This window comes from Procambarus clarkii, chromosome 4 (genome assembly GCF_040958095.1).
Source record: "Procambarus clarkii isolate CNS0578487 chromosome 4, FALCON_Pclarkii_2.0, whole genome shotgun sequence".
Classification (NCBI taxonomy): Eukaryota; Metazoa; Arthropoda; class Malacostraca; order Decapoda; family Cambaridae; genus Procambarus; species Procambarus clarkii.
Genome location: NC_091153.1, coordinates 26456724 through 26484402, shown reverse-complemented (window position 1 = coordinate 26484402; position 27679 = coordinate 26456724). Strand labels below are relative to the sequence as shown.

The following is a 27679-nucleotide window of genomic DNA, read 5'->3' as shown; positions in this document are numbered from 1 at the left end:
AATATGGACCAATAGGCTTTCTACAAACACTTCTATTCAATACCCATTGTTTGTGTTCTGTCTTGTGTTGATACTTTTAATACCCTATTAATATCCCCTCTTGTTCTGTCTTGTGTTAATGCCACATCACGCCTCCCACCTCACTCAAATGTAGATATAAAATCGGAGATACGTAAGTTCTATTCAGTTGTGTATTTGTGAACTAAAGTCTTTGAAAATGTAATAAGTTTTACGAAACGCGCCCGTGTCGCGTCAGACTAGAAATAAAAATGAATTTTGGAGAATTAATTTTTGATTTACCTCCAACAGTGAAGCGTAATGTACGAAAGATTGAGAAAATTCGTGTTAGAATTATTAATCTTACTTTTTCGGTCATATTTAATAATATATGTCTACAGGAAAGACTGCTACCAAAATATACTAATATATATATATATATATATATATATATATATATATATATATATATATATATATATATATATATATATATATATATATATATATATATATATATATATATATATATATATATATATATATATTTGTTGTTGAATATGACCGAAAGGGTAAGATTAACGATTGTAACACGAATCTTCTCAATATTTCTTATCTTTTTCTTCACTGTCGGAGGAAGTTGAAAAATTAACTCTCCAAAGTTCTTTTTCACAAGTTTATTTATGGTTTGATGCCTAGAAGCGTTTTGCAAGAATACATCTTACATTTTCAAAGACAATTTTTTATACTCAGATCGTGCTTATATTATTTTTTGGGTGATTATATGCTCCTTGATGGAGCCCTGTTGTTTGTGCATTGTTAATCGCCTAGAAAGAGACGTTGATGTTTTGCCTATATACTGAGGTCTTTGGAGTTGACAGTCCCCAAGTGAGCACGTGAAGGCAACTTGCTTTCACATGCCCAATTTATATACTACAGTAATAAATACTACAGTAGTGTAAAATACAGTAAAATAAGCTACAGTAATATAAACGACAGTAATTTAAACTACAGTAACATATACAGTAGTACATACAACAGTAATGTTAATGACAGTTTCATAAACTACAATTATATAAACTGCAGTAACATTAACTACAGTCAAATAAAATGGTTATATAAACAACAGTAATATAAACTATGGAAATATATACTACTGTAAAATAGGCTACAGTAAGATAAACTACAGCAATATAAAATAGAGTAAAATAAAATGTTTTATAAACTACAGCAATATACAATAGAGTATAATAAAAAGTTTTATAAACTGCAGCAATACAAAATAAAGTAAAATAAAATGATTTTTTATAAACTACAGCACTATAAAATAGAGTAAAATAAAAGGATGTTATATAAACTACAGAAACATAAACTACAGTAATATGAACTATGGTAGTGTAAACCACTTTAAAATGTGCCACCCAAACATGCAACACTGAAGTCAATGTAGGTGTTAGCCAGGGTTGATACCCACGTGTAGTCCCACACCAACTGCTTGCCATTCTTCCAGGGGTTCACTATGATACAATCTGGGTGACCATTAGGAGCATCAGAGTTACGGGGCATTAGGTAATGGGGCTCTCTCTCAGCTGGGCATCCAGCTGTGGTGAGGCTCCTCTTGATGATGTCGTTATCCTCACTGTGACTTGAGTGCCACCCCCCCCCCTGTGCTATGGCCAAGCAGGTATACATCCGTATATATGTATATATGTCTTCCACTCAAGCGAGTTCTAGGCTCCGATGGTGCAAGTGAGGTAAAGAGAACTATCAGAAGAAAGCGTCAAGCTATCGCGACTATAAATCACTTGTAAGGGGCCAGGATAAGGATTTGGGATGAGACGGGGGGAAGGAATGGTGCCCAACCACGTGGACGGTCGGGAATTGAACGCACACTTGTCTGAAGCAGGGCAGTCGCTCTACCGTCCAGCTCAAGTGGCTGGCTATGGTGCAAGTGAATGAAATGTTATTATCCTTGGTTTTATGTAAACAAAAACTTCAGGTTTCAATTACAGTTTTTTTTTACAAAGAGGCACAGCATCAGTGTAGGTACAGTGAACATCATGCAAGTAGTACTTGTCAGGATGCCAGAGTATGCCACAGTTCCTGGCACGACCATTACCTGGCTCTGGCTTGTACCTGCAACACAAGCTTTATGTTAAGACACTAGTGACATCTGTCGGAAAATCCGACACCATTTAATAATCATACAGATAATAGCTGTATTGTATAAACAAGTAACCCATAGAAAACGTAACTTGTAGTGGAATTACCGTCTAAAGAAAACGGGATATCATCACCACATACTATTATAAACCACCACCTATTATGGTGGGAATTATTCTTAAATACATTAGTCTTTCGACTTTACCGTCAGAAAAACATCTCATATAAATTAACTTAATTATCAATATTAAAGTAGAGTAAATGTGACCCTTCTATCACTTTGTCATCTGGACAATGTAAGCCAGGCGTGAGGGGAAGGAGGGCAGCCATTGTTGTGTCACCTCCGAGACGTGTGGAGCAAATTCGGCTCCTATTATATCTGGACAATGTCGGCCAGTAGCGTCAATAGTATGGAGTGTTAGACATTGCCATTGTTGTTTATACTAGACCAGAGGCTCACGGGAGCAAATGCGGCTCATGTTAATTTTACTTGGACGTAGTGTTATGGAAACCAAGGGTGTACCATTTTCAACACGCTGTCAACAAATCAAGTTAAGTGTTCTTTCCGAAACCCGTTTATTTTCATTTATGGCCATTAATGTCATTATATAGGGTGACCCGGTTAGAGCACGTGGGAGCCTCAAACTAAAGGTAATTAAGCCAGGTCTTTAAGGTTCGATGTATAGTGTTTTCTCTGATATAGCTTGTCATATATAGAACCTGGCTTCACAGCTAGCGCCCTTTTGACAGGTCAAGACGAGGAAGCAAGATTTTGTGCACCAGTTACTGGGTGATGGAAGCTACCTCAAAGAGGATAATTTGGTGTCTACACCCAAGTTATACCTGGTGGACTAACCTGCTGTACTATAAGATAAGGAACCTTTTCAATGTATGTAGTTAATACTGTAGTTTGATTGGCTGCATATATATTAATTTAATAAACCCCCCTAATGTGTAGAGGATCGATTTGTGAGATTATGAGATTATTGCAGAAATACAGTCCACTTATCATTATACAAATTGCTATCGAAGTATATAAATTAACGTAAATATAAATCTCACAGGTCGGTTCCCACATTATTTGGTCATCTTCGAACTGGATGACGGATTATTTGATCCTTTGAATCCACATTTGGTCATCTTAGTACCGGATGAACCAGTTAACCAGTGGATTCATTAAATAAACTAGTGCAGTGTGATTTAAACAAAGCCAGCAGTCAATGACGGCGGCGTTGACTCGTGCGAGTTCACGAGCCCCGCTCAGTTCAGATCAGCTTCGTCAGCGGTTTCATGCACACCCACAGATATTTGGTGGCATGTTATTCTGTGAAATGACAGTGCTAATATAGAAGCCAGCCAAATTAGTGACTGTGTCTTCGCGATATTGTTCACGGATTTCGTGGTGTTAAATTTCGCGAGAGATTATCTACGAATTTTGTGGACTTTATTTCGCGAGGTCACTAATAATATTTAATACTTCTAGATAATATTAGAAGTTTTATAGAGGCTAATTAAGAGGCTATTATCAATAATTGTGTATATTATTTCTCCAAAATAGAGAATTATTTAATATAAATTGCACTAGTGATCACAGTATAATATTTACTAATTGCCAACCCACAACAGGGTAGGATATTAACATTGACTAGTTGAACTATTATCGTTCATCCTAGTCCCATTATTACCATAGTCAGTTGTACTATATTGAACAACCTAACACCATTAATGAATGGTCCAGACCCTATTTTGGGTGTAATTTTTATCAACTCGAGTTGAGTTGTATATATAATAATTTACTTATGAACATTACACCTTTGAGTGATTAATTAGTGTCTCTACCATCCTAGGGTGATATAGAAGAGCTAACCTAAAGGTACTTCCAGTGACACTGGTTTATCACTCAAATCATTAGTGTGGATGATTGTATATATATAATGTGTATTAATTTTAAGTGCTAACCTCTAGTAGAGGTAGGATTATCGCCTAGTGAGTGCAGAATTTGACCCTAGGCTACCATTAGTGCTTGTTCAGTATTATGAGCAGCCCAAGTACAAGCCCCACAAGGCTTCACCAACTAGCCAGTATGGATAATGCAGGGAGAATGAAAAGAACCCTTGCAGGTTTTAAAGGCCACTTAACAAGACAGATCAAGAAATGTGAAGATTTGTCACAACAATCTCAAGTTGATTATGCTGACCTGGAAAGCTATTATCAAGCAGCTGCAGGTAAATTTGAGCAAATCAAATGCCAAATAGCAACATATGTGGCTGAACTTGCCAACACCAATTTATCAGAAACAGAAATAGACGACATTATGGTTGACCTAGCACAATATGAAGAAGAAACTCAAGGCAGGTTGGAACATTTACACAGGATAATTGAATCAGAACAAATAGCAAGTACATCAAATAAAGTAGATAATGTTATGGATGATCTGGGTCTTTTTGAGAATAAATGTCAAGCCAGATTAGATCCTTTAATCAACAAGGATAAAGCTTCACCCAGTAAAGCTTCACCCACTACAGCTTCACCCAATATTATACCACCAGAAATTAAGCAGTTCTCAGACAATTTATCCACAGTCTCTGTGGATTCTGAAAACTCAATACCTGAGGCTACTAAGTTAACATGCCTCCAAACTAGAGGTGAAGCTGAACCAGTAGTAGAAAATGTAAATGAAAATAGCGACAGCACTAATTTCCCAGTCCAGCCTCCTAGGAATAATGCTGGCAATGAGAGAACTGTCATACATCTAGTACTACAATTGCTGGATTTACCTCAACCTGATCAGACTGCTGACTCATTACAATCCTTCAGCATGGAGTTTGAGTCACTACTAAGAACATTCAGTCTTAAGGTTGATATAACTACTAGTGAATGGATGATCAAAGTAGTCCTTCAACGAAAATTGTCCAGCGACATACTAGATGAATTATATGCACATCAACATAACACCATCCTGGCAGTACAGGACATCACTGAAGGTTTACATTCCATCATAAACAAACGACGAGCAAATGAGAAAGTTAAAGCCTCATGCAAGCCTTCAGAAATAGAAAATAATAGTCAATTAAAGGGTAAAACAACTTCCCCAAATAAACATCAGTCAATTACTCAAACATCAAGTTGCAGAAAATCTGACAATGCAGCAGAATCCTCCAAGCCTACTGTTACTAGTTCACCCAATCCGGTAACTTCCAAACGTGCAGTAGGCTGGGGGACATGCATGTTCTGCAAAAAGAAACATTCAACATACCGTTGTGCTAATTATCCAACCAGAGACACTCGTATGGAGCGACTCCAGGAATTAGGGAGATGTGCAAGGTGTCTCAAGTCACACAACATAGACTATTGTGATACCCAATTCAACACCTGCAACAGGTGTAGAAGAGGTAGGCACCATGCAGCACTGTGCAAATATACGAAAACAACGTCTCCAAACCCCAAGGTGGAAGATAGCATTCCCACCACAGTACAGTACTGCAAGGTGCAACAAACAAAGAGTGTCCAATCGGCAAAGTCTAAAGGTAATACGACTTTGCCTACTGCCCAAATTACCATCCTGAATAAGAGGGCCAAGGTCCATACCCGTGGGTTGTTTGACCAAGGATCCCAGAGAACATATGTCACTAAAAAGCTGGCAGATGAATTACAATTAAAGCCTGTAGCCCAGATGTCATTCAATATCTCAGGGTTTGTAACAGATGCAGGACCTCAAGTCTACCAGGTGGTACAACCATCAGTACGTTTAGGCAGGTACGTCTGTCGAGTACAAGCCATTGTGGTGGACAAAATACCAGTAGACCTACAAGTTCAAGGTCTGAGAACAACAGCCAAATTCCTGAAAAATAGAGGAATAAAATTGGCAGATAATATTAAGTCTGATCACCTCACCGACTTCGGTCTCCTTGTAGGGACAGACTATTGCCATCGATTCATCGGTAGCCCTACTAAATATCAGGGTATAACCATGTTAAACTCTGCAGGAGGTAAATTACTCTCAGGCCCAGTATCAAGCCTGAGGAGACCTATGGCTGCAGATAAACAATACCAATAGAAATCTAAATTTGTCAGCTGATTATATTTCTCCAGTAGCATTATACTAAGGAGATTACAGCTGACTATAGTAACAGAGGTTGATGTTAGTATCATCATTTAAAGCAGAAGATGAGTTCATGAGGCCTCAGTGGCAAATCAGTGAACAGTAGCCTAAATCAGCTACAAGTCACTGCGACCAATGTCACTGAACCCACTGCAGTCTCAGAACCATACTTTGCTTTAATGATGAGCTATTCAATCTTCTGAATCAATTAATTAAATTAAACCCCAATAAATCTGATGACTGATTTGATACATTTATTATTTAATCAAGATGTATTCCATGGGCCTCAGTGTTTATATATCAGTGACTAGTTACCTGAAGAAACTTCAAGTTATATCTGATGTCACTGATCTCACTGCAGTCCCTGAATCATACTTGACTGTAGTACTTGATCACATCCAGTCTTCTGGGTTAAATAATAAGTAATTAGGCTTGAATATTAGCCTTTCAAGAGTTAACCGGGAAATGAAATCGCATTAGACTTCTAACCCCTGCAACTCTAGTACGGGACATCCGTCCTGTACGAACAGACACACAAATGTGTGATTACTAACTACTAACATCAAATTAATCTAATAATTCGAAGGAGGAGTATCGGTGTTCGTCTGTTCTAAAGAGGACTTCGACCCGTGAGCAGCCCCCTGGGGAATTATGTCGGAAAATCCGACACCATTTAATAATCATACAGATAATAGCTGTATTGTATAAACAAGTAACCCATAGAAAACGTAACTTGTAGTGGAATTACCGTCTAAAGAAAACAGGATATCATCACCACATACTATTATAAATCACCACCTATTATGGTGGGAATTATTCTTAAATACATTAGTCTTTCGACTTTACCATCAGAAAAACATCTCATATAAATTAACTTAATTATCAATATTAAAGTAGAGTAAATGTGACCCTTCTATCACTTTGTCATCTGGACAATGTAAGCCAGGCGTGAGGGGAAGGAGGGCAGCCATTGTTGTGTCACCTCCGAGACGTGTGGAGCAAATTCGGCTCCTATTATATCTGGACAATGTCGGCCAGTAGCGTCAATAGTATGGAGTGTTAGACATTGCCATTGTTGTTTATACTAGACCAGAGGCTCACGGGAGCAAATGCGGCTCCTGTTAATTTTACTTGGACGTAGTGTTATGGAAACCAAGGGTGTACCATTTTCAACACGCTGTCAACAAATCAAGTTAAGTGTTCTTTCCGAAACCCGTTTATTTTCATTTATGGCCATTAATGTCATTATATAGGGTGACCCGGTTAGAGCACGTGGGAGCCTCAAACTAAAGGTAATTAAGCCAGGTCTTTAAGGTTCCATGTATAGTGTTTTCTCTGATATAGCTTGTCATATATAGAACCTGGCTTCACAGCTAGCGCCCTTTTGACAGGTCAAGACGAGGAAGCAAGATTTTGTGCACCAGTTACTGGGTGATGGAAGCTACCTCAAAGAGGATAATTTGGCGTCTACGCCCAAGTTATACCTGGTGGACTAACCTGCTGTACTATAAGATAAGGAACCTTTTCAATGTATGTAGTTAATACTGTAGTTTGATTGGCTGCATATATATTAATAAACCCCCCTAATGTGTAGAGGATCGATTTGTGAGATTATTGCAGAAATACAGTCCACTAATCATTATACAAATTGCTATCGAAGTATATAAATTAACGTAAATATAAATCTCACAGGTCGGTTCCCACAACACCACACACCGTCCATTACTCTTACAAACACATTTTTCCGTATGTTTGGTGCGTAATTATCAAGTTCTAAAAAACTAGACTATACAAAGTTAATATAACGATATATACTTCAGAAACATGAACTACTATAATATAAACTATACTAAAATTAACTACAGCAATGTTAAATGCAGCAATAAAAACAACGGAAATATAACCTACAGTAATATAGACTACAATAATAATAATATAAAATACCATTAAAGATAATAACGTAATATAAAATACGGTTATAGATAATACAGTAATATAAACTACAGTAATATAAACATATAAAGTAACATATACTACAGTAATAAATACTACAGTAGTAATGTACTACAGTAATGTTAACGACAGTTACATAAACTACAATTATATAAACAACTGTAACATAAATTACAGTAAAGTAAAATGGTTATATAAACTATAGTAATATAAACTACGAAAATATAAACTGTGGTAAAACAAACCATGGTAAGATAAAACACAGCAATATAAACGTGGATAAATATAAAATGAAGTTATTAACTATAATAACAATATAGATTACAGTAATATGAACTACCGTAATTCAAACCACTTGACAATAAACTACGTAACATAACAAAAGATGGGAAGTGTTATAAAGAAGTTATATCACGTGTAGATAAACAGAGCATGAACAATTAAGAACAAGAAGCATCATCATAATATAAAAAGAGAACACAAATTCAGTTATAAATAACAATGTTTTTCCTCATGTATGAATAATGTATACCATATGCAACACTGTGTTTAGAGATGGTAAACACCAGACATGTACTCACCTAGTATGGGTGAGTACACCCATACTAGGTGAGTACACCCATACTAGGTGAGTACACCCATACTCAACCCGTACTAGGTGAGTACACCCATACTCACCCATTCTAGGTGAGTACACCCATACTAGGTGAGTACACCCATACTAGGTAAGCACACCCATACTAGGTGAGTACACCCATACTAGGTGAGTACACCCATACAAGATGAGTACACCCATACTAGGTGAGTACACCCATACTAAGTGGGTACACCCATACTAGTTGGGTACACCCATAATAGGTGAGTACACACATACTAGGTGAGTACACCCATACTAGGCGAGTACATCCATACTAGGTGAGTACACCCAAACTAGGTGAGTACACCCATACTAGGTGAGTACACCCATACTAGGTGGGTACACCCATACTAGGTAAGTACACACATACTAGGTGAGTACACCCATACTAGGTGAGTACATCCAAACTAGGTGAGTACACCCATACTAGGTGAGTACACCCATACTAGGTGAGTACACCTATACTAGGTGAGTACACCCATACTAGGTGAGTACAACCATACTAGGTGAGAACACCCATACTAAATGAGTACACCCATACTAGGTGAGTACACCCATACTAGGTGAACACACCCATACTAGGTGAGTACACCCAAACTAGGTGAGTACACCTAAGCTAGCTGAGTACACCCAAACTAGGTGAGTACACCCATACTAGGTGAGTACACCCATACTAGGTGAGTACACCCATACTAGGTGAGTACACCCATAATCACCTATACCAAGTGATGTCACGGGGAGTGGCTGGGGCTCCGCTAGCAAGGGGGGTTGCTATGGGCTCAGAAGACAGAGTACTCAATCTCTTCGATTCACATGACTCACCAGAGTCATATTGTCCCACAGGAGAGGACCAGTAATACCCACCACCGCAGGTCTTCGGTCCCGTCCTTGGGGGTCCCCCTGATTCACCCAGGGAGCCCTTCAGTCAACCACGGGGAAACTGCATGTATCAATTGCGGCCTAGACCCACGGAGAAGTGAAGGAAGACTCAGGCTTTCCTTTTTAACTACACTTACCCTGAGTCTTGCCTACCCGACAAAAAGGTGCAGGAATTCCTTTCCCACCTGCATTTCTCTATCTTAACAAAGTCGCCAGCTGGGTTGATATTTCTGCACCCCAGCAGTACAGTTCAATGGGTTTATATTTTATTGCCTGTTGCCAAAGTGTTGCTACTCCCACAGTGTTGATACTGGACGGATAGCCTAGGGTACACTTTTATATATGACTGTACTGCTTTACCATTCTATAGCCACTAAGAACTTCTATAGAAAACGTGATGTTCACTAGGTGGGACTATGATATTCCTCGTGAATGCTCATATAGATCATTATGGAGGCGCACTTAAACTCAATGATAAAATATGTGATATTTACTAACATAAGCTGCATGATCACATATACAAGTAATAATATAAATGGATATATAAAATAAATAATCATGAGATCGTCGGTAACGTCACGACCTCATGCAACTCCTTCAGCTGGGCAGATTTAAAATGGAACCTCACACCTTCTCACAGCACAGCACCGCTCCTGTTCCAAGTAAGTTCACTACGGGCTCAACATAGCCCGTGCTACTTGCCCCGCTCCTGTGCCAGGTAAGTTACGGGCTCACCATAGCCCGTGCTACTTGGAACTTGTTCCAAGTAGCTGAATCTATAACAACAAACAACAACCTCTCACAGGGGGTCCGCTTCGTCAACGTCGGCCATCTCCTCTCCACCTGCTTCGTCGTCCACACATACACTGTCCTCTTCAACAGTCCTAGATACAAGCTGCCCTGCAGCCTATCCTTCTACTAGTGTATCAATGCTATACTGAAACATACACAGATAAAATCGTGGCCTATCAAGCCTACTCAACAAAGGGGTAATGGGAGGGAAATTGATCTATCTTTACATTCCTAGCTCACGACGCCTGTCTCTCGATAGTGTGAGGTTCCATCGCTTCCTGAGTCGGTCCTTGACGATCCAGGAACGTTCCACAAGTCCTCAGAAGTCGTGAAGCCTTCGTGTCGTCGCCGAACCACTCCCAGAGTTTCAGATATTCCAAACCTGGCTCATCCAGTGGGCACTGAGCTATTCACTGTATACATACACTCGTTCCTTCCACAAGGTGTTGTTCCTTGTTCTAGGATCGGTGTCGCTCCTCCAACGCTCTCAGTGGGTGTGACCCGGTCACAGCAGGCCTGCTCGCCACACCACCCAGACCCTCAAGCATCGTGCGGCGTCCACCAGCGTCGTCGCCGACCGATTCTTCAAGTTTTGGCACTTCTCTGCTCAACAAACTTGGTTTCTTCTTCCTTCCCGGAAGCACAGGGTCTCCAATAACAATGGTGGGCTGCGATGGCTAGCTTTAATCCACTGAGTAAGGCTCCCAGAGTCTTCAATTCACGAGAGCTGACCGAGCAACGTCCTTCCACTCTCACAGTCAGATCAACTCTGACGTTACCACCGCAGGCGCCGCCAGGGGCACTCGGTGACGTCACGGCGGGCTCTGGTTGGTCGCCCGTGACCTAAGTAAGCCAATCCACACTCGGCTGGCGCCGTCCACAAAATGGCGGATCTGCAGGTAGGGGGGTACCATTTTGTTTGGATCAAGAGAGCCACTTCCCCCTTTACCTACAACTTATAAATGTTAATTTCTCCCTTATCAGGCGGCCAATCTGGTCGCCCCATATATTAACCGACTCCCTGCATCTCAGAAAATCAGTAGGTCTAGTAGATATGACTCTTAATAATAGATCTGGGGAGAAATTGGAGGGGGGGGGGGCTCTTTAACAGTGAGTACACCCATACTAGGTGAGTACACCCATAATAGGTGAGTACACCCATACTAGGTGAGTACACTCATACTAGGTGAGTACACCCATACTAGCTGAATACACCCATACTAGGTGAGTACACCCATACTCACCCATACTAAGTAAGTACACCCATACTTTCCCATACTAGGTGAGTACACCCATACTCACCCATACTAGTTGAGTACACCCATACTCACCCATATTAGCTCAACATGTGTTTAAACCAAATGAAAGATTAATTGTAACATGCACTGATGAGTTGGCAACCTTTCTGTGTTAACACTGATGAGTTGGTAGCCTTTCTGTGTTAACATTGATGAGTTGGCAACCTTTCTGTGTTAACACTGATGAGTTGGCAACCTCTGTGTTTACATTGATGAGTTGGCAACCTTTCTGTGTTAACACTGATGAGTTGGCAACCTTTCTGTGTTAGCATTGATGAGTTGGCAATCTTTCTGTGTTAACACTGATGAGGTGGCAACCTCTGTGTTTACACTGATGAGTTGGCAACCTTTCTGTGTTAACACTGATGAGTTGGCACCCTTCCTGCATTAACACTGATGAGTTGGCAACCTTTCTGTGTTAACACTGATGACTTGGCAACCTCTGTGTTTACACTGATGAGTTGGCAACCTCTGTGTTTACACTGATGAGTTGGCAACCTCTATGTTAACACTGATGAGTTGGCAACTTTTCTGCGTTAACACTAATGAGTTGGTAACCTTTCTGTGATAACACTGATGAGTTGGCAACCTTTCTGTGTTAACACCGATGAGTTGGCAACCTTTCTGTGTTAACACTGATGAGTTGGCAACCTTTCTGTGTTAACATCGATGAGTTGGCAACCTTTCTGCGTTAACACTGATGAGTTGGCAACCTTTCTGTGTTAACACCGATGAGTTGGCAACCTTTCTGTGTTAACACCGATGAGTTGGCAACCTTTCTGTGTTAACACCGATGAGCTGGCAACCTTTCTGTGCTAACATTGATGAGTTGGCAACCTCTGTGTTTACACTGATGAGTTGGCAACCTCTGTGTTAACACTGATGAGTTGGCAACCTTTCTGTGTTAACACAGATGTGTTGGCAACCTTTCTGTGCTAACATTGATGAGTTGGTGTGAACTATACACAAGGAGGAAGACAGGACATAAGTCTGCTGGCACGAACTACACACAAGGAGGAAGACATGACATGAGTCTGCTGGCACGAACTATACACAAGGAGGAAGACATGACATGAGTCTGCTGGCACGAACTATACACAAGGAGGAAGACATGAATGAGTCTGCTGGCACGAACTATACACAAGGAGGAAGACATGAATGAGTCTGCTGGCACGAACTATACACAAGGAGGAAGACATGACATGAGTCTGCTGGCACGAACTATACACAAGGAGGAAGACATGACATGAGTCTGCTGGCACGAACTATACACAAGGAGGAAGACAGGACATGAGTCTGCTGGCACGAACTATACACAAGGAGGTAGATAAGACATGAGTCTGCTGGCACGAACTATACACAAGGAGGAAGACAGGACATGAGTCTGCTGGCACGAACTATACACAAGGAGGAAGATAAGACATGAGTCTGCTGGCACGAACTATACACAAGGAGGAAGACAGGACATGAGTCTGCTGGCACGAAGTATACACAAGGAGGAAGACATGAATGAGTCTGCTGGCACGAAGTATACACAAGGGGGAAGACATGAATGAGTCTGCTGGAACGAACTATACACAAGGAGGAAGATAAGACATGAGTCTGCTGGCACGAAGTATACACAAGGAGGAAGACATGAATGAGTCTGCTGGCACGAACTATACACAAGGAGGAAGATAAGACATGAGTCTGCTGGCACGAACTATACACAAGGAGGAAGATAAGACATGAGTCTGCTGGCACGAAGTATACACAAGGAGGAAGATGAGACAATGAGGGGGAAACTTTATATAAAAATTAAGTCTACTGTTATATAAAGAACATATATTTAAAACTATTAATGAGAGTGTATAATCTTACCCATCAGTTGACCCCCAGAAGGGTGGCCCTCTGGGCATAGGTTCTCCGGTGACCCAGGTCCACACGCCCTCCACAGCCTCGTCCGTCCCTCCCACCCACACGCCAACTGCTGCATTTTCTTTATCTGTAAAATGTAACGCTGTAGCTGTGTATTTTGTAACATTTCACATTAGTTATGTGAAGCTTCGAAGCCCTTTGCTCTTTGTACCTTGCTACCTCTGAGTACTGTCTGTGTGAAGGCAATGACTGACTGCATAATGTATTTACCCGTCAGAACCTACAGTTTGCGGCCGTTGAAGCAAAACCACAAACAGTGGGCATGCCAACGGCCTACCAACTTTTTCTGATGCTACAATACTTCAGGCAGTATTTTATATTATGGATTTGATGAATTTATTTTTCTGAATACACTTTCCTACTTATAATTCGTTGCTATATAGCTTTCTTAATTTCTTCATATAGCATTGTTGTATGACACTGAATGTCGCTGGTAATTATGGTTTTAGCCTCAGTTATAATTTTGTTTAACGAGTTAGGATTGGTGTCTGCATCATAACAGAGTATCGAGTTGTAACTGTGGGGAGGATTTTTTGGATAGATTGCTTGTGCAGACGATGAGTCACAATAACGGGTCTGTGAATATAATGGCCAACCATACAAAAGAAAGTGGTTGGGCACTTAATAATGCAGCGCCTCCCAGTCTTGACCTAGCTGTCTGTGTGTCCAGACCGGTGGGTGCAGCCCTCCGGCCGTCAGGTGGCGTCATTGTCAGCCACTTTTCCCTGTCCAGCTCTTGGAGACTATTGGATTGGAATTCTCTGGACGGACGTCGTACCCGTCAGTGGAGGTAGTGGTACTGGATATGCTGCGAGTTAAGATAGCAGACGTCTGTGGAGTTCAGCTCTTAACGACTCACCGGGCGCTAGTTAAGCTCGGCTCTCTGGCCGTTTATAAGGATTTAGTGACCTATTACGATGGTCGGGCGTTCCCGCTCCCTTTGTTGGAAATTATCCAACCATTATACATCTCTTGTATTTTTATGCAACCTTTGTATTGACCGCAAGTAGTTACTAAAATCACAAACTTGTAGATTTAATCATCCTCATGATTTATATTAAATATATTGCCAGATTATGTCTAGTCAGAGTGACGACGCGAGGAACGACAGGCAGAAACATGAATTCCTTCCACATTTAGTTGGGTTTATAACAGAGTCCAGTTTATCATTCCTTTTACTAAAAATAGTTACTTACTAATAAATTTAATTTGCGTAGCATAATAGTGATTACTGGAACTCCCTTATTTAGCTGATATTAAACATTCTAGTGGAAATTATTTTAATGTAAATGATTTCACTTTAATTTCCTCATTTAGCTGCATAACTTTAATGAACCAATTTATGTTGCTCGAAGTTATATTTTAAAATGAAAGAATTAAACGTGACATCAATACTCGTCACAATCTCTTCTTTCCTTAGTTAATTCCGATATATATATAAATCCATTTACGCTCAAGATGTCTATCTAGAGCCGTGCATGCGCAATCAGGAGGAGGAAGAAGACGCGAGAACGTGCCAGCCACCATGTGACTCGGACGCCAGTAGCAGCGTGCAACAGAGAGCTACGTTTCGATCTTGCTTATTTCGCTCCCACGACCAGTAGAGCGGTGCCACGTCATTTGGTACATCACAGCCGTGTCCCAGAACTAGTATAACTGCAATACCACTGTCAACGCCTTTCAAGCAGCAGCTGGAGGACGAGGGATTGCCCAGTTCTGTCCATCAACGGACACGCAGCTCGGCAACCATTATTCCTTTCTGTTATCATGTGGCCACAGTTAACATTTAGGCTAGTTGTCGTTAGGCCGTATATAAAATAACAATATCCCGAACGTGTTCTCTCTAACAGTTTTATAATCTATATAGGCGATTATATTCATTATTTCTGTAGAAGAATTTTACAGTGCTTGAACATATATATATCAATTATTTTCATATAGGAAGAATTCCTAAATTTAGGATGTACTTGTAGTTCGTTATATAGAAGATTTCTACAATGTAAATGCTTTCCAGTTCCGGGTCCACATCAACCGAGGTGATAGGCTTCCCTACCTACATGTGCAACTATTTGCTCGATGTAACACGTCGTCGATGGAGTGTGGCAACCAATTACACCTCTCTAGTTTTACAGCTAAGCTGGTCATATTCATCCGTAGTAACAACTCTGTAGTTATATTAGTGATCTCCTGAGGAGATCAATTATACTAACCCTTTGATTTACCATATACTGTACTATTGAATATTACAGTAGTATATTGAGGTGCATTTACCTCTAATTATTATTATATAATCAACTTTATTTTCTTTCATATTGTATTTACTCTGGTGAAGAACCAGCACCAGAATAATGCTAGGGATGCACTAAATTTTAAGCATGTAACCCCCATTTTGAGTGAGTGAATTTGACTCATAATACAGTCCCTTTAATATTCAATGTAATATTAATTTAAACATCCATAGGACACTAGTTCATGGAGTAAAATATTTTAACCACTTGCTCTACCCTTGTTTTCTACTTTTTCTCAAAAAGTGGAAAAAAGTGATCCTTCGTAGCTATTGAAATAGTATCAATTTATGATTTACATGAGTCAAGTTTGCCCACACAAATTTTGGTCCTTCGAACCGGATATACCAATAATTATCTAGGGTCCAGTATATTCACCCAAATTACTGGCCCCATTTAAGTACTTATTTAGTAACACCAACTAGTGTGTTAACATTATTAGGCTATACACATATATTTCATTTACAGCTGTCAGCAGACTGTCCATATCATAGCCTAAACCACATTAAACCTATGAGAACTGATTCACCTAAGTCAGTAAATTTATTAACATTTCAGGGTCCTGTTTACTAACCCAAGTTACTGATCCCATAAATTAATTAATCATTACTAACCCTGATAACATTATATTCCTTAATTAGGAAGTTCTGTCAGGTTTTAAACATTATTTACAGCAGTAGAATACTTGCCAAACACAATTAATAATCTTGAGTTCATTAAATTTCTCATACATGTATTTCTTACAAGTGTATATTATATAACATCACAAAAATTTCCCAAAACACAGCACTATTTTACACATTATTGCACCACATTTATTGTAGTTATGGCAACCCAACAGAGGTAGGATATATTTAGACTAATTGTACTAATGTTTGTACAAATGCAGCCTAAACTATTTAGTCATTCCTAAGTAGGAATTATTTAGCGAGTACTGTACTAGACAGTGCTGGTGTACATACATAATATTCAGATTTGTGCTGACCCTAATTTAGGGTGGGATCCACAAAACATTTATTGTGTATTTATCATATTATTTCGTGTATTTTTTTTAGTGTTACTGGATGTTCACTGTTGGATTTCACTGTTGGATCGAATGGTGATAATTGAGGAGCTCACCGGTCGAAATTCCAACAGTGACATTTTAGTACTACTCAAATATTAGTTACTTATTATTAGGTAGTTAGCTAACCTCCAAACGAGGTAAATTACAATCAGCCTAACCAAGAAAATATTAGGCTGTTAATAACCATACCTGCTCTACACCTAAGAGCATGTATCATAGCTGTCTAAGTAGCTATATAAGCTCCATAAAGTTTCAACCCATAGTCAATATGACTACACTAGATAAAACTAAAATACGATTGAAAGGCCTACAATGTCACTTGACAGAGTTAATCAACCAATGTGACAACTGGGTGGAAACAGAGCCAGTTGATCTCATATCGCTGGAAATCTCAGCAAAGATAGCTAACCAGCAATTTAAGCACATACAAGAAATTATTGACCTGTACATAAGTACAATCTGTACCAGTGATATTGATCTAGATGACATTGATCTAATCATGTCTGACCTAGCCGACTTTGAAGACAAAATTCAGGCCAGGTTGATTTACTATAAAAAAATGCTTGCAACACAAAATGTTCCTGCTGGATCAGGACATATATATGGTACACCTATACCCAAGCAAGCACTCAGATCAGATGAAGTACATGAGCTATCTCAAAATGAGGAGATTCCGCTAATCATATCTGACCCTTACACAGGATCAACAACTGAAGTTCAATCTTCATTTTCTACTGTTTCATCTAACACAACTCACATAATAATACCTTAACAGAATCAGAACCACTTTCAGAGAGCTCATCTCTATATTCCCTGAATTCTATAAGTGCAATACATGAGGCTACTGAATTAATAAGCCTCCCACATGAACCCAGAAAGCCAAGTGGAAGCTGAGATGAACAGACTGTTGGGTCAATGTCTGAAGAGATAACAACCTCTGAAGGCCTTGGCATGCTGTGGAAAGGGAGTGGGAGTCCCTGTGCTATGAATGATATACTTGAGTACTGTAAGATCTCTTATTGATTATGCTGCACATGTCATTTCTTGTTTTGGTAAAGGTAGGATGGGCAATGTAGAGAAGGTACAAAATGAAGCCATGAGAATTATCTTAGGATGCCCAAGAAATGCTATGATTGAGATAATGAGGATGGAGTTGAATCTGCAGAGTATTGGAGATAGAATTGTAGAGATAAATGTAGCCTCTGCCATTAGATTAATGAGAGGTGGGGGAGCTAATGAATAAATCCTCTCAGTTCAAAAGGTGGGAAGTAGTGAACAGTGTATGAAGAAGAGAGTATATATGAATAACTTATGTTCTAATGTTATAAAGTATGATGTTATTACAGAGTGTATTGCTGTGCCAGTAGTATATTCTGAGCCAGATAGGGGCACTTAACAAACAATGGGGGGTACTTATCAGACAATGGAATCAGAGGCGGGGAGCCAGATAGGCCCACTTTTCTGACAAAGGAATCAGAGGCGGGGTGACAGATAGACCCACCTCAAATTGTAGTCTACGGTGTGCCCCCACCACATTTCACTTACACTGAGTATCTCGGTTTAAACACTACCTCATTATATATTCGAACAAGTCTTAATGGTCCCTCCCTTATATGGGAGTATTTAAAGGAGTATTAAATTATAAATCCTCCCCCTCCCCCAAAGGTTAAAAAAAACATCAAATAATTTATTAAATGCTTTATTAGGTAAAAACCACAAAATGTATAAGTAATTATGTTAGTTAATAATTGTAGTTTACAGAGTGCTCTTGCCATATTTCACTTACTACAGCTCTACCCCCCCTCCCTCCCTATCCCACACCCCCATCCTCGTCTGAGTAGAATTGTGACGATTCCTCATCAGTGAAGAGTGGGGGAAGGTCTTGAGCCCCATCCCCCCCTCTCTTGGGGGGGTGGGGTGAGTTGGGTGGACACCTTTTGGCTGAGTTTCCCCCTCTCTCTCATCGGAAGTGTTCTGGAAAGAGATGGGGGAAATAATTTATAGTGATTAAAGGTTTTTTATATAATTATATATTTTATTAGAAAAAATATTATATTTTTCTCTAAGAACAACTAGTACATACCTCTCCCCCTGCAGGAGCGGCCTTGTGTCCTTTACAGCACGCATCGTCAATTAGACTACGTAACAGCATCTTGTTTGGGGCAGACCCCCCACGTAGAATTACTACTCTACAAATGTGGACGGGTCCCAAGAACTGCACTGGAGAAAAACATAAGATGTGAAATAGAGGATATACAAACTTTTTAATTGAGGGAAATAAAACATAAAATAAATCTATTAGCAGAAAGATAGGGTAATACTAACCAGGTCCTTCAAGGACTTCAATCTTCCCCGCAGGTCTTTTTTGAGAGACACCTCCCATTTCGTAGGAGGAAGACAGTCTTCTGAGGGGAATGGGTGGGGGAGAGGGGTTTTTATAGGAGGCTACACTCCTTGTTAGGTAGGTTGCCTAGCTAACAAAAATATTCTCTACACCACCTATAAGAACCAACTCCTATACCTCTACAAAATGTCCTAACACAATGATGTTTCATAGGAAAATATCGTCTCGCATAAGCAAGGGCTCGTTTATCATTTAATTTTAAAGTAATGCTTGAAAATACATTATGTAAGTAGTGTACTGTTGAAGGCAACCCCAGGTGGCTCACCCTATGAACGAATATGACGCAATAGATCCCACAGGCGAGAGTAAAATCACTCTGGAGTCTGTAGCGCATTCCAAACACCTTTCTTATTTTGTTAGTTTTAATAAATCCTTGAAAATGACGACCGTAAGTAACTGGTGATATTGCATAACTATAAAAAAAAAAACATCCGATGATTAACTTTATCAACATAAATTCCTACCCAATGCCCCATAGTGATTCTGCTGTGTGAAGGTAAAATATTAGTTATGAAAACAATAGGTTTTCTTGAAGATATATTTAAATGTTCTATCTCATCAGCATTATAACAACCTAGGTAGAGTGCTCGATCCCCTAGATTATTTTTTAAATTAATATTTATATCATAACAATTCATTATGTTTTTTTACGCTCGTACGTCACACAGAACAGTTCTCTGCCCGGCGATGGATAGTACCCCGGTCGTTTCCCCAAACAGTAAAACCAGTCTGTTATATGTAACACCACCACCAAATTCAAGCTCCATACGCAAGTTGCCAGATTTCTCCACAGGGAGGGAATCTTTTGTTTGAATGGTGGTTAAGTCAAAGGCGAATATTGATCTTCCCTTATTAAAAGAGTCATAGGCCAGTAGTGAATCACGCTCTAAGCCTAATGTCTTCAAAGTTTCATAATAAAGGCGGGAATAATGGTTATCGAAATCGCCACCAATTCGGTAAATTGCATTATTGTTCAAATACATAGCAATACTTTTCAGCTTTGCATTTTCAAAATATAATCCATTACCTTGGTGAAGACCGGCAAAATAATTCATTGGAACGATTATCATGTATATCTTGTGTGGAATTACTTGCGCCCAAGGCTGATCAATTAAGAGACTAGTTTGATTCCGTGCTAGAACATATGTTTTAGAAATGGTTCTATTGAAAGTATAGGTTATGGGGTCAGGGGATGCTAACAGTGAGCTGTTTAAGGCTAGGTAAGCACTTGGGTAGGGGAATACCCGCGTCACCCATAACTTAGCATAATCCATATGCAGGCGATACTTAGAGCCATCGTCCACGCTTGTATTTAGGACCCAAGCATGGGGGGAGAGCTCCAATCTTAGTCGCATATCTATATTATCTAATATGTATTGGTCTAGGGATGATATATCCAATAGGAGGGGGAAACACATCGACAAACCTTTACTTTTTAAATCACCCATAAATTTTTTATCCTTGGCGGTTGCTCCAGTAAAATAAGTATTTGTAAACTCATTAGTGATTATACCATCGTCATCTCTCCAGTCCCTACGAAAGCCTCCAATTCTCCCCAAGGAAGACATTTTTTATGGAGGCATGGAGGTAATTAATTTAATAAACGACCAATAATTAAAATTAGTATTTGTTTCAACTACCTGCTCTCCTAAAAACACCTGAACACCTTTAAACATGGTATTTGACAACCCATTCAAAAATTCCACATGGTCATCCTCTTCCAATTTTGTGGTATCGTCATCTTTGGTTAAAGATACCTTAAAATCTATAACAATATTAGCTAGATCTAAGAAGGCGCCCTGGGTTCCAGGGATGCGGAATTCTAAGTAATTATCCCGCAAACGTTGATTAATGGGGAGGTTGACAGGTAGAACGTCTATTTGCTGCGTAGAGGCAATTGAACTCTCCACATTACGTATTCTGTTACTTCTAGGAAATTGGTCAATAATACTGGAGCTATAATATTCTAGTGGTATTTTCACCCCAGCTCCACTAGGCTCCCCCATGATCCCCTCCGAAAGTTGAAGTATGACTGCTTACGTTAGCGAAAACACATCATTTTTATACCCAAGACCTCGTTTACATTTTTTATTTTTATTTTTTCGCCTAGAGAGTCTTTTTAATTTTACCTCCAATTACCAATTTCTTTCCCACACTCTTAAGAGCATCAATACCGTGAGTTCTCAGAGCACTTTTTACATCCCGTTTACCACTGCTTAAATCACCAAGGACATTTTTCCCAAAATCGATGGCGCTAGGTGTTACAGCTTTCATGAAAAATGGTATGGCCCATCGAGCAATACCAGCCAAGGTCCCAAAGAAACCTCCACCAGATCTGAGATAAGGCGATTGGAATGTGCGTATGTCATTCATCGCTCCCCCTCTCATCCCATGTCTCCTAGGGGGAGGTGCGAATATCTCCCCGAACTCCCCCTGGGAGGGTGGGTGGAACGGTATTCGCATTCTGAGGTCTCTTCCTATAATAACCTAAGTCGAGGCTAAACACTTCTTTATATATATGTTGCTATACCTTAGGGCGGATATGTAAGACCGCCGTAACCGACCTCCCATCTTCAAAACTAACCATTCGACCAAACTGATCTGTTATTTTAATACTTACTCTCTCCAACGTGTTAGTGTTTAATGTTTTGTACACTAGAGGGTGAGCCCCTCTAGAATATGAGTCATGATAATTGATTGCATCTAAGATATTTACAATCTGCCCTCCGTATCATTCAGGCTCGATGACGTCACTATATATGAGTAAATAGTCACAACCCCCGTCAATGTCTGGGGGCGATAAGGCCACAGTCTTGGAGGCTGACGTAATGTCATCTGTTTTTGCTCGATAAATGGTGTATTTGCGACTGCTGTCAAAACCAAGTACATTAGCTATTCTGTGTTTAAATTGAAAGCTGAGAGAATTTAATGAGCCAGTACTTCCACTGTTAAGAGTTGAAGCTAGTAATACCCTCTCTACAGATTGGTCATAGGTGAGGATTGGTTCTTTATCTGAGAAGTATATTTTGAAATCATCCCTAAAGCTAAGCTGCATGTCGGTTGTTATTTGTCGACTAACCACGTCTGTAATGAATTTGATGTTTCTTGATAATATGTTAGTTTTTGGGTGGAAGGTGTATATTAAGTGTTCTGGACTCTTAGAAAGAGTTCCACGTTTAAAAGTGGCATTGATATCTATACCAGAGTCCTCCTCATCTTTGATGATGGCATTAATTCGCCTGGGGAGGAGTATGTTGACTAAAGCCACTTCATGTTTAATGGAAGGGTTTAAATGTAGTGTTGGGATGGTGTTTGTAAATGCTGAACTCGTGTTGTTGTAAATATCTCCTTGATCGAGACTGGTAAGATATATGTAATGTTCTTCCCCCATTGTCCCGTTATGTACTGAAAGGCCAATATACAGGGGATGGGTTTTTGTAAGAAGGGAGAAAATAAACAACATAACTTATATTTTATTTTATTAAACTACTTAAAGAACTACAACAGGTGAAGATTCCCACACATTTTTTTTTAAGAATAGTGATTAACCACTCCCCACCCTCGCTACTACTACTGCTGGCTGCTGCTACCTCCACTGCTGCTTCCGCCGGGGCTACTGTAGCTGGCACTACCTCAACTTCTTTACTGGAGTGGTGGTTACAGCTTTCGTTGTTTTTTCGGGGGGGGGGGGATAACAGGAATATTTCCTGTGACTCACCATCGAGGATAGCGTCGATACGGCGATTCGCCCCCGTTTCAAAGTCGAGGAGTGGCTCAATCCTCCGTTTAACTGAGGTTGACGCTGTAGGGGGTGGTGGAGAGGTGGAGGTGGAGCCGTATTCCTGAGAGTGTTTCTTCTTCCTGGGTGTGGCTGGTGGTGCTGGAGGTGAAGAACGAGAAGAAGTTCTTGGTGTGGTACCACCCTCTCCCACCACGGTGTCGAGCGTTATAGTAAGATTATCAGCACTTGGGTCGTCGAACGGGAGGGGCGCCACTGATGGGGTAACAGCGGCAGGTCGTTTGAGGATGACTAACTCTTTGTTGAGTTTGGCGAGTTCTTGATGAAGAGACAGCAGCAAGGGTCCAATGTCCTTGTGCCAGTTGACCATACCGTCGCGGGAAGCCCCTAAGCCGTAGGGTACCACTAGTCGAGTCATGGTTGGGGTTGCCGCCATTAAATTGCCCACCTTTGTTAGGCACATCTTGAGCCAGTACCTGTGGTTCTTGGCGGTATCCAGGGTGACGTTAGTGACGTAGTGTGTGTCGGCGGAAGTCTGCACTTGTTCCTGGGCTATTGGGTTTGACTCGAAGGGGGCTCCTGCCCCGAATGCAGAAATCAACCCCACAAAAGTGGGCCAGAAGTAAAGGACGGGCTCCTCTATGAGATCTTGTCCGTCGGAGGGGAGTGGGGCTATTTTCACAACAATGTCCCCGGGGTAGACCGACAACGAATTATTGCCCTATTGGCATTACCCAGTCCTTCACGTTCCACACGGGCGTAGGAGAACGTCTTCCAGATGACGGAAGCCAGTCCATAGGGTCGCACAACGGCAGCCGCCAAGTCGTAGATGATGACGTCCCCCACCCCAAAGGCGTGGGAGTCAGTGATATCGTCGCTGACGGTCTTGATACAAGCCAGAGACATGGTGAGAGGGTGGGTGCAAGGAGCGTGTCGACAACTGTAGTATAGTGTTCCAGGAGCGGCGGTGGGCGACCTTTAAATACACCTGTGACCCACCTGGGGGGAGAAGGGTGAAGGGGTGGGGGGTAGAGATCACCTTATGTGCCCATAGACACTCCGCCCAGACTCAAAGGCTGTAATCATATAACGATGTTGGAATGTTAATTTTTCTATCTGCCAAATCTCTGTCTGGATCTCCTGAGATGAATACTCCTCATACCTTTTCACCGTTTCTCCAAATGACTTAAAAACCGTTCTGGGGGAGCACTCAACACAAGACGGTCATAACAATCCCATACGGCATGTATCAATCTACTTTTGTGTTCGACAAACTTGTAGTAACGTTGAGTAGCAACCAAACGCTTCAATAGGGGAGATTTTTCTCCCTCCTCTACTGCCGCAGGGGGGGTAGAAGCTCTCTCCATGGTGGATACACAACTGAATATAATGTCGTTTAAGATGTGCTTCATATAGGGTTTTTTTTCAATACGGTTCCCAATGGGGCCTCCTATGGATACCCCTACCCCCCTTTTAACTGTGATCTGGCGCGAGAATTACGTATAAAGGATGGGTCTACACCAGCCACCTTCAGTAAAATCCTTACATCTGCCTTGTCACCCGTCCTAAATTGTCCTTTAGTAAAAGCTAAAGTTTTAATTATATCTAAAATATTTAAATTTTGCACAGGCTTTAATAAATTCCCGCGACTATCCCATACCACCTGTTGACTGTTTTGTTCAAACATGTTCAATAATGTTTTGACGTGGGGAATTTCCCCTATTTTAAAATACACATTTATTAAGTTGTCCAGGTTTGGGTTTTGGGGTGTGGTGGTGGTGGCTTTGTGGCGAGTGGGCCCAGCAACAGCTACCCGCATCTCTGGCGGTAGAATGGAATATATCCTTTTTTTATTTGTTTTTTTAAAGGGCGACAGTCGCACCTGCCCCGCGTTTTTTGTTGAAAGAGGCCCGCGGCGGCGGGCACCTGCGCGGCGGCGGGCGCTGCGGGGGGGGCGGCAATATCTTTTAAAGGTTGTCTGACCATTCCCCCCCATCCGGTAGGGCTATAACGTTCAAAGGAGCTACCGTGGCAACACCGTCCACAAGTTGTTGTTGCTGGAGGGGGTGTGGGGGGAGTGTCCACTCCCCCCACGCCATCATCACCACCGCTAGAGTCACAGCCAAGGTGCTTACAGCCACCACCAACATTATTAGCCGAATTGCCCCATTTGCTTTCGTTTTTTAAAGAGAAGGACTTATTTCCACCTCTACCACTGGTGGAAGAGGGTGGAGCCACCTCATTAAGAGGCGATGGAGTACTCTCGTTTTTATTAAATAAATATTTTTCGGCAACGAGTCATGGTACTAGGCAATATTCTTTCACCATTTTTTTCTCTTCTTACGTAATTACTTAATTAGAGAGGAAATTAACGATACAGCCAAAGGTAACAGAGCTGCCAATATAGCGCCACCTCTCCTAGAGGTTAAAATGATTTTCTTTTTGTACAATGGAGTTTTCTTACGCGCTACAGAACGAATGTCTTTCTGATACCTCTGTAGTCCATTAATTATCTGAGGTTGAACTGGGATGTTTCGTTTCAGAAAATTGGCAAAAATTTCACAAATTGATTCAATTTCCTGTTGTTTTAAAGCCTTGATTAGTTTATTCCGCTTCTTGGGTGATAAATTGTTTAATAAAAATAACAGTTGATGGTGTTTCTCTACGAGAGAGTCCTGATGAACTGTCATTTTTTTTTCAAAATTTGACGATGTCTTGAGCTTTAATCCAGCAATTGCTGGAATCTGGGTACCCTCTCCACTTGACGAAATATTCTCTGTGTCCTTTCGATGTCTTCCTAGACTGTAATATCGTTATGGGAAAATAGTCTGGAAGCATTGTTGGAATCAATTCTTGCTCATAAAACATACCACTGATCGGCTCGTTGGTTAAATCTTTGACTTTATAGGTTGGGATTGGTTGTGTTCTATCGATATGAGACACTTGAAATATTTCTTCTGTATTTTGGGGCCAAAAGCCCTTGTGAAATATATTCCTTCGCTTTGCTAGTCGTACATACTGCCCAACCTGCAGTTGTGGACTGATGGAAGTTATGGGGTGGTCATTGTTTAAATACATGACCTTAAACTGTCTTCGTATATCTTCAATGTTTTGCAACTTATGGATGGCATGTGGAGTATTTTTTAGTATTCTGTGGAAAGTGTGGTTGTATACATTCACAACTTTTGGAAGGATGTGAATGTATTGTAAAGAATTAGCCTGGGTCATATAATGATACAGTTTATGTTTTAAAGTTTTGATGGCCCGCTCCACTATACTAGATTTAATTTCCGAAAATACACTATATAACTTAATATTTTTCTTATTCAGATAATTTTGAACAGTCCTGTTGTAAAATTCTCTTCCTCGGTCGGTGAATATTCGTCTTACCCGTGAAACTGAGAGGTTTCCTCTAACATCTTCTTTAGAGCAGCTACCACATCCGTTGAATTTTTTGTTTTTAAAGTTTGAGTCTGCATTAGGAGAGAATAAACATCAACACAAATCAAAATATATTTTACACCACTATTGTATTTTTGTAAACTACAAAAGTCTCCCAAATCACAGGCAATTATAGTGCGGGGTTTAGGAGCTAATATTTTTCGCCGAGGAAATGTAACTAAATTTCTTCTGTGTAATGTGTAAGATCGTTCCCCACGGAGAAATTCCCTCACATCTGCAATACTGATGCTGGTGTCTTTAAGTCTGGCAGCCTTATACAATTTTTGAATTGATCCTGTGAAACCGCCCAGGGTAGAAATGTCATTATAGATGGAGGTAAGAATTGACCGTTTCTGCGTCGTTAAAGGCATTTTTTTTTGTTTTGTTCACATATGATAAACAATTTCACACTGGTCTTCATTGACAATCCCGTTCGTAGTTGTAATGTCTCAGGAACTGTTAGATCAACCAATAAATAGCCATACTCTCTCTGGGATATTGCCCGTCGGTATATTTCAACGAAATTATTAATAGTTTTCCGCCCATATAACTGTCCACTTAAAATTTCAAGTTGGGTTATGTCTCTCTGCTTCATTAATATATAACGGGTACAATTCAGAGTTATTGTCCTAGCATATTTCCCCTGGGGAAACAAATTTTGACTTATTAGAATTACAGAAATATTATCGTGTCTCCCTCGGGTGAAGATATTGGCTATAATTGGACTCTGAATGGCTTCCAGGTATAAGTCATCAATTATATACAAAACTGACTCATTTGAAAAAGGATTCTTATACTCTAAAGGGTTAATCAGCCCTTGGGAGAGAGAAACCTTTTTTTGCAAAATGGGGTTCTTTGAAATAGGATGATCAGTATTATTTGCAGTTGACACTATAATTTTTGAGAATTTCCCGTGGTATTTAACACATAAATTTACCACCAGACTAGTTTTCCCAGAATTGCTAAATCCAGCTACAAATATTCTCGCCGGTTGATGAAAAATATT

General features: G+C 40.3%; 1 protein-coding gene across 1 annotated transcript in view; it reads right to left on the bottom strand.

Annotated features, from left to right (window-relative positions):
• Positions 1-659: 659 nt before the first annotated feature.
• The window catches only part of LOC123752435 (hepatic lectin-like), a 54890-nt gene continuing 27870 nt past the window's right edge, over positions 660-27679 (bottom strand). The window contains exons 4-5 of the mRNA XM_069335510.1: positions 13682-13805; positions 660-2133 (exon numbers count right to left, since the gene is read on the bottom strand). Of these exons, the coding sequence (XP_069191611.1) occupies positions 2004-2133; positions 13682-13805 (254 nt within the window). The 3' untranslated portion in view covers positions 660-2003. The remainder of the gene's footprint in view (positions 2134-13681; positions 13806-27679) is intronic.